This window comes from Mchenga conophoros, linkage group LG20 (genome assembly GCF_057382185.1).
Source record: "Mchenga conophoros isolate Kocher_MC1m ecotype Shallow Benthic linkage group LG20, M_conophoros_male_GT1.1, whole genome shotgun sequence".
Taxonomy (NCBI): domain Eukaryota; kingdom Metazoa; phylum Chordata; class Actinopteri; order Cichliformes; family Cichlidae; genus Mchenga; species Mchenga conophoros.
The window spans coordinates 17,480,302-17,494,390 of record NC_140545.1 but is presented as its reverse complement, the minus strand read 5'-3'; the positions used below and the strand labels follow the sequence as shown (position 1 = coordinate 17,494,390).

Below are 14,089 nucleotides of genomic sequence, written 5' to 3'. Positions count from 1 at the left end.
AAGACACAAAATTCTGATATGACGCCTCTTATTAAACAAACCTTTGTCATTTGTCATGATGTGGCAGGTAATTGAGGGGATCCAGTGAGTGAAATATGTTCATCTGCTTTAAAAAAAAAAATTAAAAAAAAGCATCTCAGCAGTAGATATTGTAGTTAACTCTTGCATTAAAAAAGAATAAAAAACAACAACAACAACATATTTTCTAGTCAGACTGAAAAGACGACTCAGGATATGATATCATCTGATGGATGATACAAATCTTTTTTTTGTAAATATATACTTTCCCACCTCGTACCAAATTTGAATATTATTCTTGACAACTGGATCACCAGCGTTCGTTTACAGGTTTTTCATATTAGCATATCCGCTCAAAGCATGGTTACATCCAAGTAAAGCTTCCAAGCTGCTGGCATGCCTAGAGACTCTTGGCCTTGAGTCTTAACTCTTAATAAATTATAACTGAAGATGTTTTTTCAGAACACTTTGTTTTTGTTATATAACATCTATTTTTACAAAGAAATGCTTCACATTTGAACAGTTTCTTTATAATTATATTCCCACTAAGAAAGGCTGTGTCTCATAAGGCCTTGACAGACCTTCAGCTGACAGTACGATGGATTTTTCTGTCTGCTGACCGATCCATCTTTTCATTATCGCTCTGTTTACACGAACGATGAATCATGCAAACTGCTCTTTTTGCTCCTCCCCTAAATACTAAGACCAGGCACACACGCACGCACACAAACTGACAGACAAACTTGCTCTCTTCAATCTATTGTCTGTGCATTAGGCATTTAGTGTGTTTAGAAGCACTTGGTTGATCTCTCATAGGTCTGAAGCTGAAGACTGCAGGGCTTTTATCAGGTCAAGGACACTCAGCTCCTAGACTGCAGGCTTGATACAGCTTCAACATCCCAAACTGTCATTTTGATATAAACACTCGTGCACATGGAGATGCACATGAACACAGCTGGTTGTGTGAGTGTGACCTTCTGACTTGCCCTCAAGCCCAGAGTAAAGGCTGAAGTGATGTGTAAACAGATCAGAAGTCGACAGAGGAGAGGGGAGGCCATCCAAGCAGGCTGGAGAGTGCTGAAGTGCGATACAAAGATAAACTCTCCAATCCTCCACTCGTCATTTTACCTTCATCTTTGCCTCCTTCTTCTCCTCACCTACCAACCTTACTTCCACTCCTCTCACATCCATCTATGTTGCTCTCCTTTCTCCCTACTCCTCTGCTCCTTCCCATCTGATGGTTAATTTATGGAGCCTGCCTGAACGTGCACCTTCTCCATTATTAATACAACATTAGGGAGACAGAGGGAGGAGGACAGCAGAAGGGAGGAGAAGCAGAGAAAAATGTGGGAGATGCAGGGACACAGGACAGACGGTGAAAACAAAAGCAGTGGAAGGAAGCTGAGGATTTGGGCAGAGGGATAAGTACGGAGATGGACAGGAACAGAGAGAGAAGAAAAACAGAGACAAGGAAGACAGGAAAGGAGCAACTGAGGAGAGAAGCAGACAGATTTTTCCCAGTACATGCACAAGGGGGGAAAAAAGCTGGAGTTAAACGAGAGTGACAGATGAGAAGGGAGAAAATGTGTCAAGAAGAGGAATGCTACATGACACGTGATGCTGTTGGGATGCATGCAATGTATCCTGCCCCGTGAAGAGAGGCAGAATGCACGAAGAGGACGAGGGGGGGAGGGGGGCAGAGACTCAGATGTGTCACAAATGATCATGTGACTATCTTCAACCTGGACAAACACACACGTACAGGCAGACCTGATTTTTTTTTTTTGCAAGCTAAATTCAGGAAAGTAAGGTGCTCATCTGCTAAATATATCACATCTAAGAAGCTTTGAACAGAAGGAAGAAAAAAAAGACTTTAATAGTATCCACAATTTCAGTTTTCTCCTCGCACACAGCAGCAATGGCAACATACAGAATGTAAGGATGGATATATTCCATATTCATCTTATCATCAGTATATCTTCAAGAGATAATCACAACCAGCAGTGTGGCAGACATCCAAGCACAGTGCCAAACAAGAAGGAAGAAAACATACATTTCACCATATTGATTTATCTCAGTTTAGTGTTTTTCTGTAGTGTAGGTTCACAACAACAATCTTCTTATGGTGTTTTCTATTGGGGCGACCGTGGTTCAGGGGGTTGGGAAGCTCATCTTGTAACAGGAAGGTTGCCGGTTCGATCCTCAACTCTGTCTGTGTTTGTCATTGTGTCCTTGGGCAAGACACTCCACCTACTGGTAATGGGCCGCTGGCACGATATGGCAGCCTCGCTTCTGTCAGTCTGCCCCAGGGCAGCTGTGGCTACAACTGTAGCTTGCCTCCACCAGTGTGTGTGTGTGAATGAATATTAGTGCATGGGTGAATGAGACATGTTGTATAAGAACCAGTACATTCACCAAAGGATTCAGGAATACCTTGAGTAAGAATAGGATCCACAAGTTTTTCATTTATTTTGGATTTCCTCTAATCCACACAAGATAAAAGTATACATATATACCCAGGAAAATATCTGGCTAATTGTTAAATGTCCCTTGAGAAGTTGCACATTGACCAGATGCTTCTGGTAAGCCATCAACAAGCCTCTGGTATTTGCTGGATATTTGATACAATTTTTCAGTAGGGTTGAAAACGGGGCTTTGGGAAGGCCATTCCAGCAAGTTAATATTAGCCTGCTTTATCCAGTCCAAAACCAGTTTTGGTGTGTGTTTGGAATCACTGTTGAAACACTAAGTTGAATTCAAGTTTCAACTGTCTAGCCATTGATTTGAGTTAAAGGTATTAAAGATGTACAGATGAGGATTACAGAATTTGTAGCCCTCTATGAAGATTTATTGGTAGTTAAATATTTTCCAAGTCCTGTTAAACAGAGCAGGGAATTTTTGACATAGCTTTCCCAAACATTGTAGTTTTATTTTGGATACTTTGATTATTTTTACTCTGCTTACTGAAACAAAATATTACACAAAACCCCCAAACTACCAGCGCGAAAAATTATTAGCCACCTGACGCTAATGGTTAACTTTATATGAGTTTGCTAAATAACAACTTGCAGTCATTTGTTGCAGTATTGAAATGCATCCGAATACTAACAGCGAGAAGTCCAATCATTAGGTGATGCATTTTGAACAAGCACTTGGTGATAAGTAAAACTACATTTTAACAGGAAGATAGGTACAGCAGAACCAGCCTCAGAGAGGGAAAAGCAGTCTGCCTAAAAAAAGTTGGTTGGTGAAGGAAAGACAAGAATATGAGGACTGAGGACCAAAGAAAAGTGACTTCACAAACAGTGTTGACATATTTTCTTTTATTTATTATTAACTTTGTTTACTGGTATTTGTTGCCATAAAAACAACTGAACACCTGTTCAAGTCACATTAGGTGACACAATGCAGTGAATCAAGCATTTTTGAAATGTAAGAAATTACATTTAAGACTTGTTGAGGACTTATTTATATACCAAACAGAATGAAATTTAATCCCTGCTTCATGATCAAACCTTCTAAAGAATCAAGACATCACTAAAATCCAGTAGGGATTTACAGAGAGCAAAAATTGCTTTAATTTTTTTCCAGTACTTCCCAGCAGTCTTAGATAAAACAAAGCATTTCAGTTGTGAGTCGAGATGGTTATATTTAGTATTGATGGAGATTTTTCAGTCCTTAACCCTAAAATGAGTAATAGGTTTGCCATTAACTTCTGCATACTCACTCTTGATAATTAAAAAAAACAAAACAAACAAACAAACAAACAAAAAGCCGCTCTTAAATTGGACCTATTCTGCTCATTTCCAGTTCAGTAGTAGTATTATTATTTGACTAAAGGAATTTCATATGCCCTTACAAGAAATAAGTGGAACATGATTTAAAAAAAATATACTTCTGCCAGGTTTCTCATCATTGTAGAAGTTAATCAAATGAATTTAATTATTGTCAATGTATGCCATATTAGATTATGCTGAAATGTTATTTTGTATGTTATGTTGTTTTGTCACAAAACGCATCAGACTCTGCAAAATGTAGTGATGTTCCAGGGAAAATAGCAGCTGCATTGTTGTGGCTAATGTGAATCTTACTAAATGAAACATGCTATGTAACCACAAAAAGCACTAAGAAGGGAATAATATACCTGTTATGGACATCACTGTAACATCATTATCTTCCTTTTGTTTATTTTGTCAAAAAACAACACAAGAATTTCTTAGTCTGTTTCTCAGCATTTCCCTTTATTGTCTCAGTCCCAAACAAATTGGTTACAAATTTAGTTCCTTTTTATAGTTTCCTTAAAAAGATCTTATTTTCATTTCCAACACCATATTTTCATTTTTGGGTGACACAATGTTAACTTTAAATGATTAAACTTTAAAAGTTCAACATCGTCTTTTCCATTCAAAGTATTTCCTATAAATGAGCTTGAAAAAAATATAAGTAAAACTTGGGAATAAAGAACCATTTAAAAATCTCTTAACACTGTTTTATCTATTCATTTGACATCCATGAACTTAAGGTAGGCTCAGTCTTATAATCATACTGTAAGTGAATGAGGTCAGCTCTCCCCTGGTATATAGACATGTTACTTTCTCGCCATGCTGGAAGTGGGAAATATACTCCCTCGTCTCCCCGTCTACAGAGCTGCACTTACTCAGCTTGCTCATGTCTGTGCATTTTGCAATAAGCATTTTAGTTGCTCTATAGCACTATACCCGACTCCACTTGCTGGTTTAACATCTTTCCTGGTGGAAAGCCATTGTAACACAATGTATTTCTGACAGAATATAGGGGAAACGAGTCCCAAATATTTGTATTATTATCAGAATGAGCCCCCTTTAAATTACAAATAGTTTCTAATCATAATATGTAAACATTATTATACATGGAGAAAATGTATGAATATGTAAAAATTTGCTAGCCCTGAAACAGACTTGCAAGTTGTTTAGCCACGATGCCTCTCGCCCTAAGCGAGAGGCATCGTGGCTGGGATAGGCTCCAGGCCTCCTGTGACCCTGAACTGAACAAGCAGTTAATAAAAATGAATGGATTAATGGAAATTACAGATATTCCTCTATAATACTTCATCCAACCAATGCATTTGTATGTGAATACTATGCATCGTAAAAATACAAGATATTTATGGTATCCAGTATGTAGCATCCATTGTCCTTGAAAATATGCAGGTTTATTCTGCAAGGTACTAATCAAGCCTATAATCTCAAAGAAAAAACAAACAAACAAAAAAACTGTGCTGTACTACCCTAGTCCAGAAAGATCTAAGAGTAGTCACCATCTAGCATTTGTAGTAAAAATGTGTGATGTGTGGAATATGAAGAGATCGGTGGTACTGAGAGTCAGCATGTTTTTGAAGCGCTCAGGATGTATTATGCAGTGCAAGGCCGACAAATAACAGATCAGAAATGAAAGAAATGTCTCCCCACACTGGAAGAAATCAGTAGTGCAGGCATGTTTTTGTTAACTCACAGAATAACTGGGGCAAAGACACAAAGTGCTCTTCTACCTTAGACACACCTGAACACAAGCACTTTGAGTGCTCAGTTATAGCAGAGCACTATATAAGTACAGTTTTACACTACAATGTGCACCATAACACACATTCAGCTTTGTACTGCACAGTCAAGTGGCAAAACAGAGACGTGATGGTCTTGTAGGTGTGTTGTTCAGATACATCAGATACACTTGGCCTCCATATCATAGAGCTGAAGAAGGTCTGCGATCACAGCGTCGATATCTGCTTTCATCACGTCGTCACACAGCACCTACACACACACACACACACACACACACACACACACACACACACACACACCTCAATAAACAGCAGACATCAAAAGGTCGACACACCATTTTTAAAAAACATATTTTTTTTGTCCTCTTGCCTTGAGGACCAAAGCAGAAAGACAGAAAAAAACTGGGTTTGCCCCATTTCCATTTGAATACTGCAACTTAGAAAAAAAAAAAATCTAATCTGGACAGGTTAATGTTACTTCGGTTTAAGTGCACAGTGGCACAAACAGTACAGATCTTGCATAGGCACTCCATGATTTTAGTTTTATCAAAGTTAGTGTCAAACATACTGTTTCTCCACCTTACAGTGCTGTTATAGACAAATCTAAATGCAGCTCACACACTTAAAGCCAGGAGCTCACGTTCCACATCCTGCAGGCTCCTTCAAAGAATAATTCCAATTTGTGTCAACCAGCTGGATTTTTCATTGACATGGCTATTGTCTCCTGCAGACACTTGAGGAAATGAGGACATGCTGAACAAAAAGTTATCCACAGGTAAACAAGTCTCTCTCATGTGGACCAATATACAACAGGAGTTTCAAACCAAGGGTTTCATTCAGCAAACTGAGCCTTTGAAAACTATGAAAATTATAGTGAAGTCATTAATTTTTAAACAAAAGGTACTTGTATTCTTGTTCTTCTGGTGTCTGCATAACTATGCTAGAGTGAAATGTATGGAAAGTGAAAATTCAAGAAAATATCCAGATATTAACAAGTTGTTTGAATAATAAAGTTGGATATTATTATTGTTGTTGTTTATCATTTAGTTTAAAAAAACAAAAAAAAAAAACAACTCAACATGCAAAGGTTTTGTGCTTCTTGGTAAACACTTACCAAGAATGCAGGCAGCGAATCCTGACCGCATGTTATAAAACGGCCAAACCTCTCACATGTCTGGAAATGCAACCTGGGCCAGTCAGACAATGAAATCTGCTGGCTGACAGGCCCAGGAAGGCTTTTCCATCTTTAACTTGTGTAGCATGCTGTAAGAACTGTGATCGATCCACGAGTTTCTTATAAACATATAAAGTAGAGTTTAGTCAGAAGTTTAGACATTTATGAATGTGCTATACATAAGTATTTATCCATTTGTGTCATTATAAATCACAAAAGTTCAAAAGGTTTTAATTTTTCAAGTTAAAAACTTATAGAATATAGACAAAAATACATTTAATAAATGAACTGTGAATTGTGGCGTATTAATTCAGAATTTGGAAATGTTCTCAGGCATTCCATACCACTCAATAAAAGAAGAAAATGATCTCTGATATAGAGGAGTAGGACATCATGTAACTTTGTCTGGGGCTTGTGGTTTCAATGTAAAAAAAAAAGTGGCTGATGTGAGGTTTTCTTCTCCAGTCAAGCTCAAACTGTTCTGGATGTGAAAGAGTGCTGTGGCGCAACATCAGCATACAACCCTGACCACCTGGATGAGGCAGTAAACACCACTTTGGTACTGCAGATTATTCCTTAATTTTTGAAGCTACAGCAGCTCTATAAAAGATCTATTTACTTTTCGACTGCTATCAACTTCAGCACATAAACTAACGGTTCAATTAACTGAACACAGATGCTTTAACTGACATTTTAAATGCAGTGTCGGGGTGGCTGAAGCTCAGGAGGCAGAGAAGGTCATTTGCTAATCGGAAGGTTAGCGGTTTGATCCCTGGCTGCTCCAGTCTGCATGCCAAATATCCTTGGGCAAGATACTAACCCCTAAGTTACTCTCTGATGTATCCATCAGAGTCTGAATGTGTGTGAATGTTAGATATAAAGCACTTACATAGAAAAAGCATAGATAAAAGTGCTTGTGTGGATGGGTGAATGTGGCAAGTTGTGTAAAGCACTTTGAGTGCTCAGGTCGATTAGAAAAGAGCTCTATAAGAACCCTGTCCACTTACCATTTACCAGTTGGTGGTTTCACACAGTTACCATTACTGGCTGCATATGAGCTCATCAGTCAGCTGCTTTCAAATAACACATCAAGAGTGAAGAGTAGGCTTTAACTAAAGACACATGGCAGATGCTGCCTCTCTCTAAGCCTGGTTCTACTGGAGGTTTCTTCCTCTTAAAAGGGAGTTTTTCCTTTCCACTTTTCTCTGTATTATTGTAGGGTCTTTACCTTAGAGTACAGCTGTTGTTGTGATCTGGCATTATGCGAATAAAATGGAATTGAACTGATATCTATAACTATGGTCACTGTAAACATACAGACTGTCACTTCAAGTATTTTCAGCCATGATATTTCACTTGCTTTCATTGCCATACTTCAGCTACTCATCCTTATTCATCGAGTTAAATGTTTCTTGTTGCTGCTAACATGTTGACACTGGACACTTAACGGCTGTCACTTCCTACACACAAATGAGTACCAGAGGTTTGCACACTAAAATACTTTAAGTATCTTTAGTGCTTAGAAGTTAACTGAAACTTTAATCACATTTACAGTTTACATTCTTCCCTGAGATTTCAGTTGCTTTCACTGGAACACTTTGACTGATATCCCACTTGCTTCCATCTCTTACTCTTTGACATTTGCCGTCACATATCTGCCATTTCAGTTGCTTTCATTGGTGACACATCAGTTGATAAATCGCACCAACCAAATGGGACTAAAACCTTTTTCAAAATCTGACACTGCAACTGGTATACCAACTTGTGTTGTTTTGACGAACTGTGACCTTGGACGTAATGCTGAGCTTGTCATTGGATGTAATTTGTTAGCTTGTTTTCTAATTTTTAATTCATTTTCTCTATTATTAAATTTATATTAGATTTAATCTGCCTCCCTGTAGTTTCATGTTGGCATCCAGGCATAAAACTGACACTCGTGATACACAGTGTAAATGCCTGCGCCTCTACCCTCACTAAATTGAAAGTGCGATGTGAGCAGCTACTCTGATCCGACATCATCATCTCAAAATGAGGGAAAAACAGAAGGAAAGTGAAGGAGGGTTTCTGTTCTGTTTAAACTGGAGCTTAATGGAAAAGTAGAGATGTCAGTTCATCATCATCAGAATTTCCTGTGTTGATTTCAGAGCTAAATGAAGGAGGAAATAACTTTCATCTTCTGGGTTTATCAGCTAACACCTGCTAGCCTCTAACTTCCTATAAGATGATGTCTTGAAGTAATAAATCCACCTACAGTGCACAGATTCTTTCTCTCACTTGAGCACGGACACACGCACTTTGGATTAGCCCTCTCTCTTCAGAGAGAATAGGAACACTTTTCAGCACATACCTGCCACCACTCTCTCTCCCCAGCAGGCAGTTCCACTCCATAGCTGTTTAGAGCCAGGTACAGCATTGCTATGGCGATGTGTTGGGGTCTGTGGCAGATGACCATGGCTCCATGGTAACAGTCTCTAAGCAGCGCCCAGGAAGTTTCAGCTACAGGAGTTCGAGACCAAGCATGGCGGTTCACAAGTGACTTGACAGACAGCAGGTAGTGGAGCAAATACTGAAGATGAAAGACAGCAGACAAATTTAAACTTCAGAGATCAGGCACTACTACACTTACTATTTTATTAAATGCAAGGGTCATGTAAGTAAAACTAAAAGCATTCAAGCCAACAGAAAACACTTATTTGTCCCAGAGATCACAGAGATCATAAACACAAGCACATTTGCATCAGAAAATCAGGCAGTAACACAGACCAAAAAGGAGGTTTAGCACCAAATAAGGAGGGAACAGGGATCCGTGCACGTGCGCTCACAACTACCTTGTGAGGGTGTTCGAAGGAGACTTGGAAGTTGAGCTGTCGGAGGATGAGGAGCTCACACTGCACCACGCTGTCCCTCAGGTCCCAGAACTCCTTGTCACATTCTAAAGGAGTACTGCCACTGTTGAAATACCTGAAAGGGTGGAGGAGAGCATTTAAGGTGACAGCTCCAAAAACTGAATGGTTAAACTGCCTGGTAAAGAATTTGTTATTTAATGTATCCACTTCCATAAAAGTGTGATGTGAAATGTAAAATAAAACAGGATTCACAGTTGCCTGCTCATCCAGCTGAGCTAAACTGGTGCCCGCCCACATGTTTTTAAAGCACTGGGACAAGAGCCTGGAAGGGTTGTGCTTTTTTTTTTTTTTTAAAAAGGATGTCCATTTATAGCATGCTTGTCTACTTCAGTTTAAGAGCAATATGTGCTGTATGTGTAGATGATATTTCCTCAGAAAAATTAGTGCCAAACTACATAATACATATGTTCCATGTGCAGAGTGGAGTTCAGGTTTTTTTAAGGCACAGGGAAAATTTCAGTGAATGCAAATATTGAAACAATCAAAAGCTTCAGAACAAGCCACTATGTGGAGGAGTGGGACTGGCAACTTTTAACTTGGCTTAATTTTTAACAGAAATACTTTTTATTATTATTCATGTTGATGTTTTTTTTTTCACTTTTTAATATGTCTACTCTTAAGTTAATGTGTTTTCTCCATGCATTTTCTCACACATGAGTGGGTTAGAGCCTGCCCAAAGTCATACTTTAAGAAAATCAGGGTACCAAGTGCAGATCCCAGAAAATTAACATACTTTTGCACTTTGTTTTATGTCTTATTTAAATGTATGTTTATGACTGGAGACTGAGTATATTCTGGTTTTGCACTTGTTGATGGGACAGAGTCTTATCTAAAAATATTACCTTGGGCTTTACAAGCCTTCCTGGTCAAGGCTATTTTGTTTTTACTCTTGTGATGTTTTTCAGACCAAACCATTTATTCAAGAAAAGCAGACTACTCATTAAAAATGATTTATTAAATGTTTGGGGCTTTTTAATGTCCCTCTCATAACAAAAAGAGTTCAGAAAGACAAAACACAACCTTTTTGTTCTCAAGCAAAGTCAAATATCTAAGAGGCTCAGTTAGCAAGAAATTGTTTTTCTCTCAGCAGTGAGGTTAAAATGTCGATTATACACTCCATCTTTTAAATTATTACCTGTGGCTTACATTGATGATATCACGGGTCCTGATGTGCTGCTCCTCCACTTTACCAGCCAGGTACACACAGCTCATGGCCACTAGGTAGGGTTCATAGGCATGGATACTGACCCTCTCAAAGAAACGATGATAGAGCACACATGCTGTAGCCACGGGCACCGAGCGCATGCAGAGTTTCACTCCTGAATAACAGAGGAGGGGGTAAGATGTAGGTCTTTAAGGGCACACTAATGTTTTATCATCTTTAGCTGACTGATTCACACCTATTTTCACCCGCTGTAATCCTGAAATGCAGTTTCAGTTCACATTACTATTTGTTTGAAATCCCATTAAATCAACAAATCAAAAACCAGGAAAGAATACATAATACTGGACACATGTTTCAAAAACCTTAAACCTTGACTTTCTTAAAGAGAACCTGCTCATTTCCAACTCAATATTTTTTTTCTTGAATTCTCGTAAAGAAGCTCTATATGATTTAAAATTTCAAATAGTCCTTATTTAGATTTTACTGGGTCTCAGCACAGCATTCATACGCTGTGTGAAACAGACTGTCTTCCCCCTTTAAGCTTCAGAGCAATGGGAGATGACTATTATAGGGAACTCCGATATCTCTCACTGTCATCAGACAGAGTGTAGAGCAAAATTATTTTGGCTCATTCTTTGATACTATGGTGATATGAACATCTACCACTGGAGCAATGTATTTGAAAGAAAATAAAGACGAGCATAAAATGTGTTCTTTAATTTATCATTACACCAAAATAAGCAATCACTTGCCTTATGTCAAAAACTAAATGTCAATGGGAGCTGCTTAATCACGGGTGTGATCACATGTGTCAGAAAGTGAGGACCATTTCAGGAAAAAGGCTGATTAGTCTTTCTAAATTTCTGGCACCATCTATCTAATTTTATAGATGCCCATTTCCACTTGGTAGAAAAAAAAAACATGATATAAATAAAAACAAACAAAAAAAACAAAAAACAATAATGCATACTTTAACCATCTAGATCTAGATCGTAGGGCAGCAAAGGTTAGTCAAAATCTATGTTTTCACTGAGTAAGTACATAGACAAAGTATTGTCCTATAACGAAACCTCTTTTTTTCCAGGCTTAGACAAAATACAAAAGATGAACGTAGACAGTGTTAGCACTTTGCCCGCTGCCTCGTTGTTTATTTGAGACAGAACTGGCTATATTTAGACCGGAAGATGCAGCGCTGAGCTCAAACAGAAAATAGGAAAACAAAAATTATTATGGTTTTTTGGTGTGCTGTATATTCTTAGCAAACCATAGTCTTTATTAGATATAATATACATACAGATATAACAATATATTTTTAAAATAGAATCAAGATGAGCACCTCTGTACAGTTGTAATGAGGGGAGTGATTAACTATAGAGACCAAAAGCATTTTTTGTGAACATGTTTACCATGCATTGCTGAATTCAGGCATTTAAACATGGGTTTCTAATGTTCAAAACACTCTTAAGCACAATGAAGTGGGTAAGAGGGGAGGTGTCAAGGGGAATGGGGGGGGGGGGGGGATTTGAGACAAGAGCAAGAGTAAAATTTACAAGAAGCTAGTGAGACCTGCTATGATGTAAGGTTTGGAGATGGTGGGGCTGAAAGAAAGATGGGATGCGGAGCTTCAAGTGGCAGAACTGAAGACGTTAAGATATTTACTAGGGTCCACCATGATGGACTCACTTAAATGTTTAAAGTGTGTGTCTTTTAACTTGACACAGGGTTATTAACTTCTCATTAGTGATCATGATTGACTATAACTTGTAGTTAATCTTGACCAGCATAAAAAGGATTTCTTTGACAGCAATAACTGGAATGTATTCAGAACAAAGGGAAAGTACTACAACGTGTGACGCAGAAGTGTACATTTACACAAGTTGGGAATGTCTCTTGGAGACATTTATGAATAACTGTGCTTTCAGTATAATCAGTTCAGACAATTGTGCATAAGTACACGTTATTCAGATGTCACCACTTCGCCAAGTCTGGAGGAAAACCCAAATGAGACAAAATTGGTTACGATGTTCGCAAATAACCCAGGAACCAACTAGGCTCAAGCCAACAATGAAACTTTCAAGCTCAGCTGAAATTTAATGCTGTTCACATGGTTGCCTCTTTAGGCATTTGACTTTAGGCATTTAGCTTTTTGGACAAAATAACAAGAGATCGTTTTGAGGAGTAAAGGTGGAGCTTTCAAACCTAAGAACATTGTACCATCTTGCCAAGCATGGTGGTGGAAGTATCATGCTCTGGGGCCGTTTGTGGTGGTACGAGTTGTACTGGTACATTGCACAAAATAGGCAGCATTATGAAGAAGGAGGACTACCTCCAAACTCTTCAACTTCAGCACACCTTAAGGGCTAGCTGGCTAGCTAAAACTTTGATAATAACTGAGTGTTCCAACAGAACAGCGATCTCAAACACATGAAACCAATTAATAAAAATGAACAACAACTCACTTTTTTAAAAAACTTTTGATACAACTGATGACGTAAATCAGCTGATACATTAATCTGAATTCATTATACTTTTTTTTTTAAATCAAAGACTTTACTTGTCATTCCTAGCAGGTAAGACTTAATAAGTTTACTTTATAGCCCTGAAAACTTGCTCTTCGAACCCTCTCTCACACTCACACACAGACCACCCCTGGATTACCTGTCTCCATGATGAAACGACAAACGCGAAAGTGTTTCGTGTCAAGGCTCGGGTCAGCCGCTATATCCCCACCAGAGTCTCTCCTTCCAGCAACGCGCAGAGATGCGGTCGAGTAAGCAGATGGTCCCTGCATGTCTAGTGGAGTACAAGCAGGGGTAACCAACAATAGAAAAAAAGCACAGACTGTCTACAAGAGTCAAGAAGATGATAATTGAAGGCTGTGAGTTTCATTGTAAACTTTTAACTTACCCATCCAAAGTGCAAATTCTACGTGATATATTTATTCCTACTTTTTGAAAAACAAACATAAGATCTGCTTGTTAGTTACATATCTTAATCAACTTGTCTTCTTAGTTGCCGCTAGTAATACCCGGAAGAAAAATAGTTGGACTTCCGGTTATATATATATATATTTTAAGTGCGTAAGAAAGAAATATGCTTTATGCAACACTCTGTGCAATCCCGTCTGCAGGAAAATAAAAACATAATTAAACGCAAGCATCCGCACATGATGTGTTTTGACATACGAAATAATTTCTACCTCATAACTTCCGTTTGAGATCTTTCAAAATAAAAGCCCCCTGAATGCGGAACAGATCACATTTAGGCCAATAAAACAACTTGTAAATTAA

The 14,089-nt window shown here is 38.3% G+C and overlaps 1 protein-coding gene across 1 annotated transcript; it reads right to left on the bottom strand.

Annotated features, from left to right (window-relative positions):
* Nucleotides 1-3,391: 3,391 nt before the first annotated feature.
* ccnq (cyclin Q) lies at nucleotides 3,392-13,845 on the bottom strand. Its single transcript, XM_085260410.1, has 6 exons — nucleotides 13,707-13,845; nucleotides 13,458-13,592; nucleotides 10,770-10,953; nucleotides 9,557-9,689; nucleotides 9,076-9,294; nucleotides 3,392-5,804 (listed from the first exon to the last, which is right to left on the bottom strand). Exons 1-6 carry the CDS (start codon nucleotides 13,708-13,710, stop codon nucleotides 5,715-5,717), a joined length of 765 nt encoding a protein of 254 aa, XP_085116536.1. The 5' UTR covers nucleotides 13,711-13,845; the 3' UTR covers nucleotides 3,392-5,714.
* Nucleotides 13,846-14,089: the final 244 nt, after the last annotated feature.

Coding starts and splice junctions, on each gene's coding strand:
- ccnq (XM_085260410.1), bottom strand. Junction 10,954..13,457: donor TCGTTTCATCATGGAGACAG/GTAATCCAGGGG, acceptor TCTGTTATTCAG/GAGTGAAACTCTGCATGCGC. Junction 9,295..9,556: donor CCTTCGAACACCCTCACAAG/GTAGTTGTGAGC, acceptor TTTCATCTTCAG/TATTTGCTCCACTACCTGCT.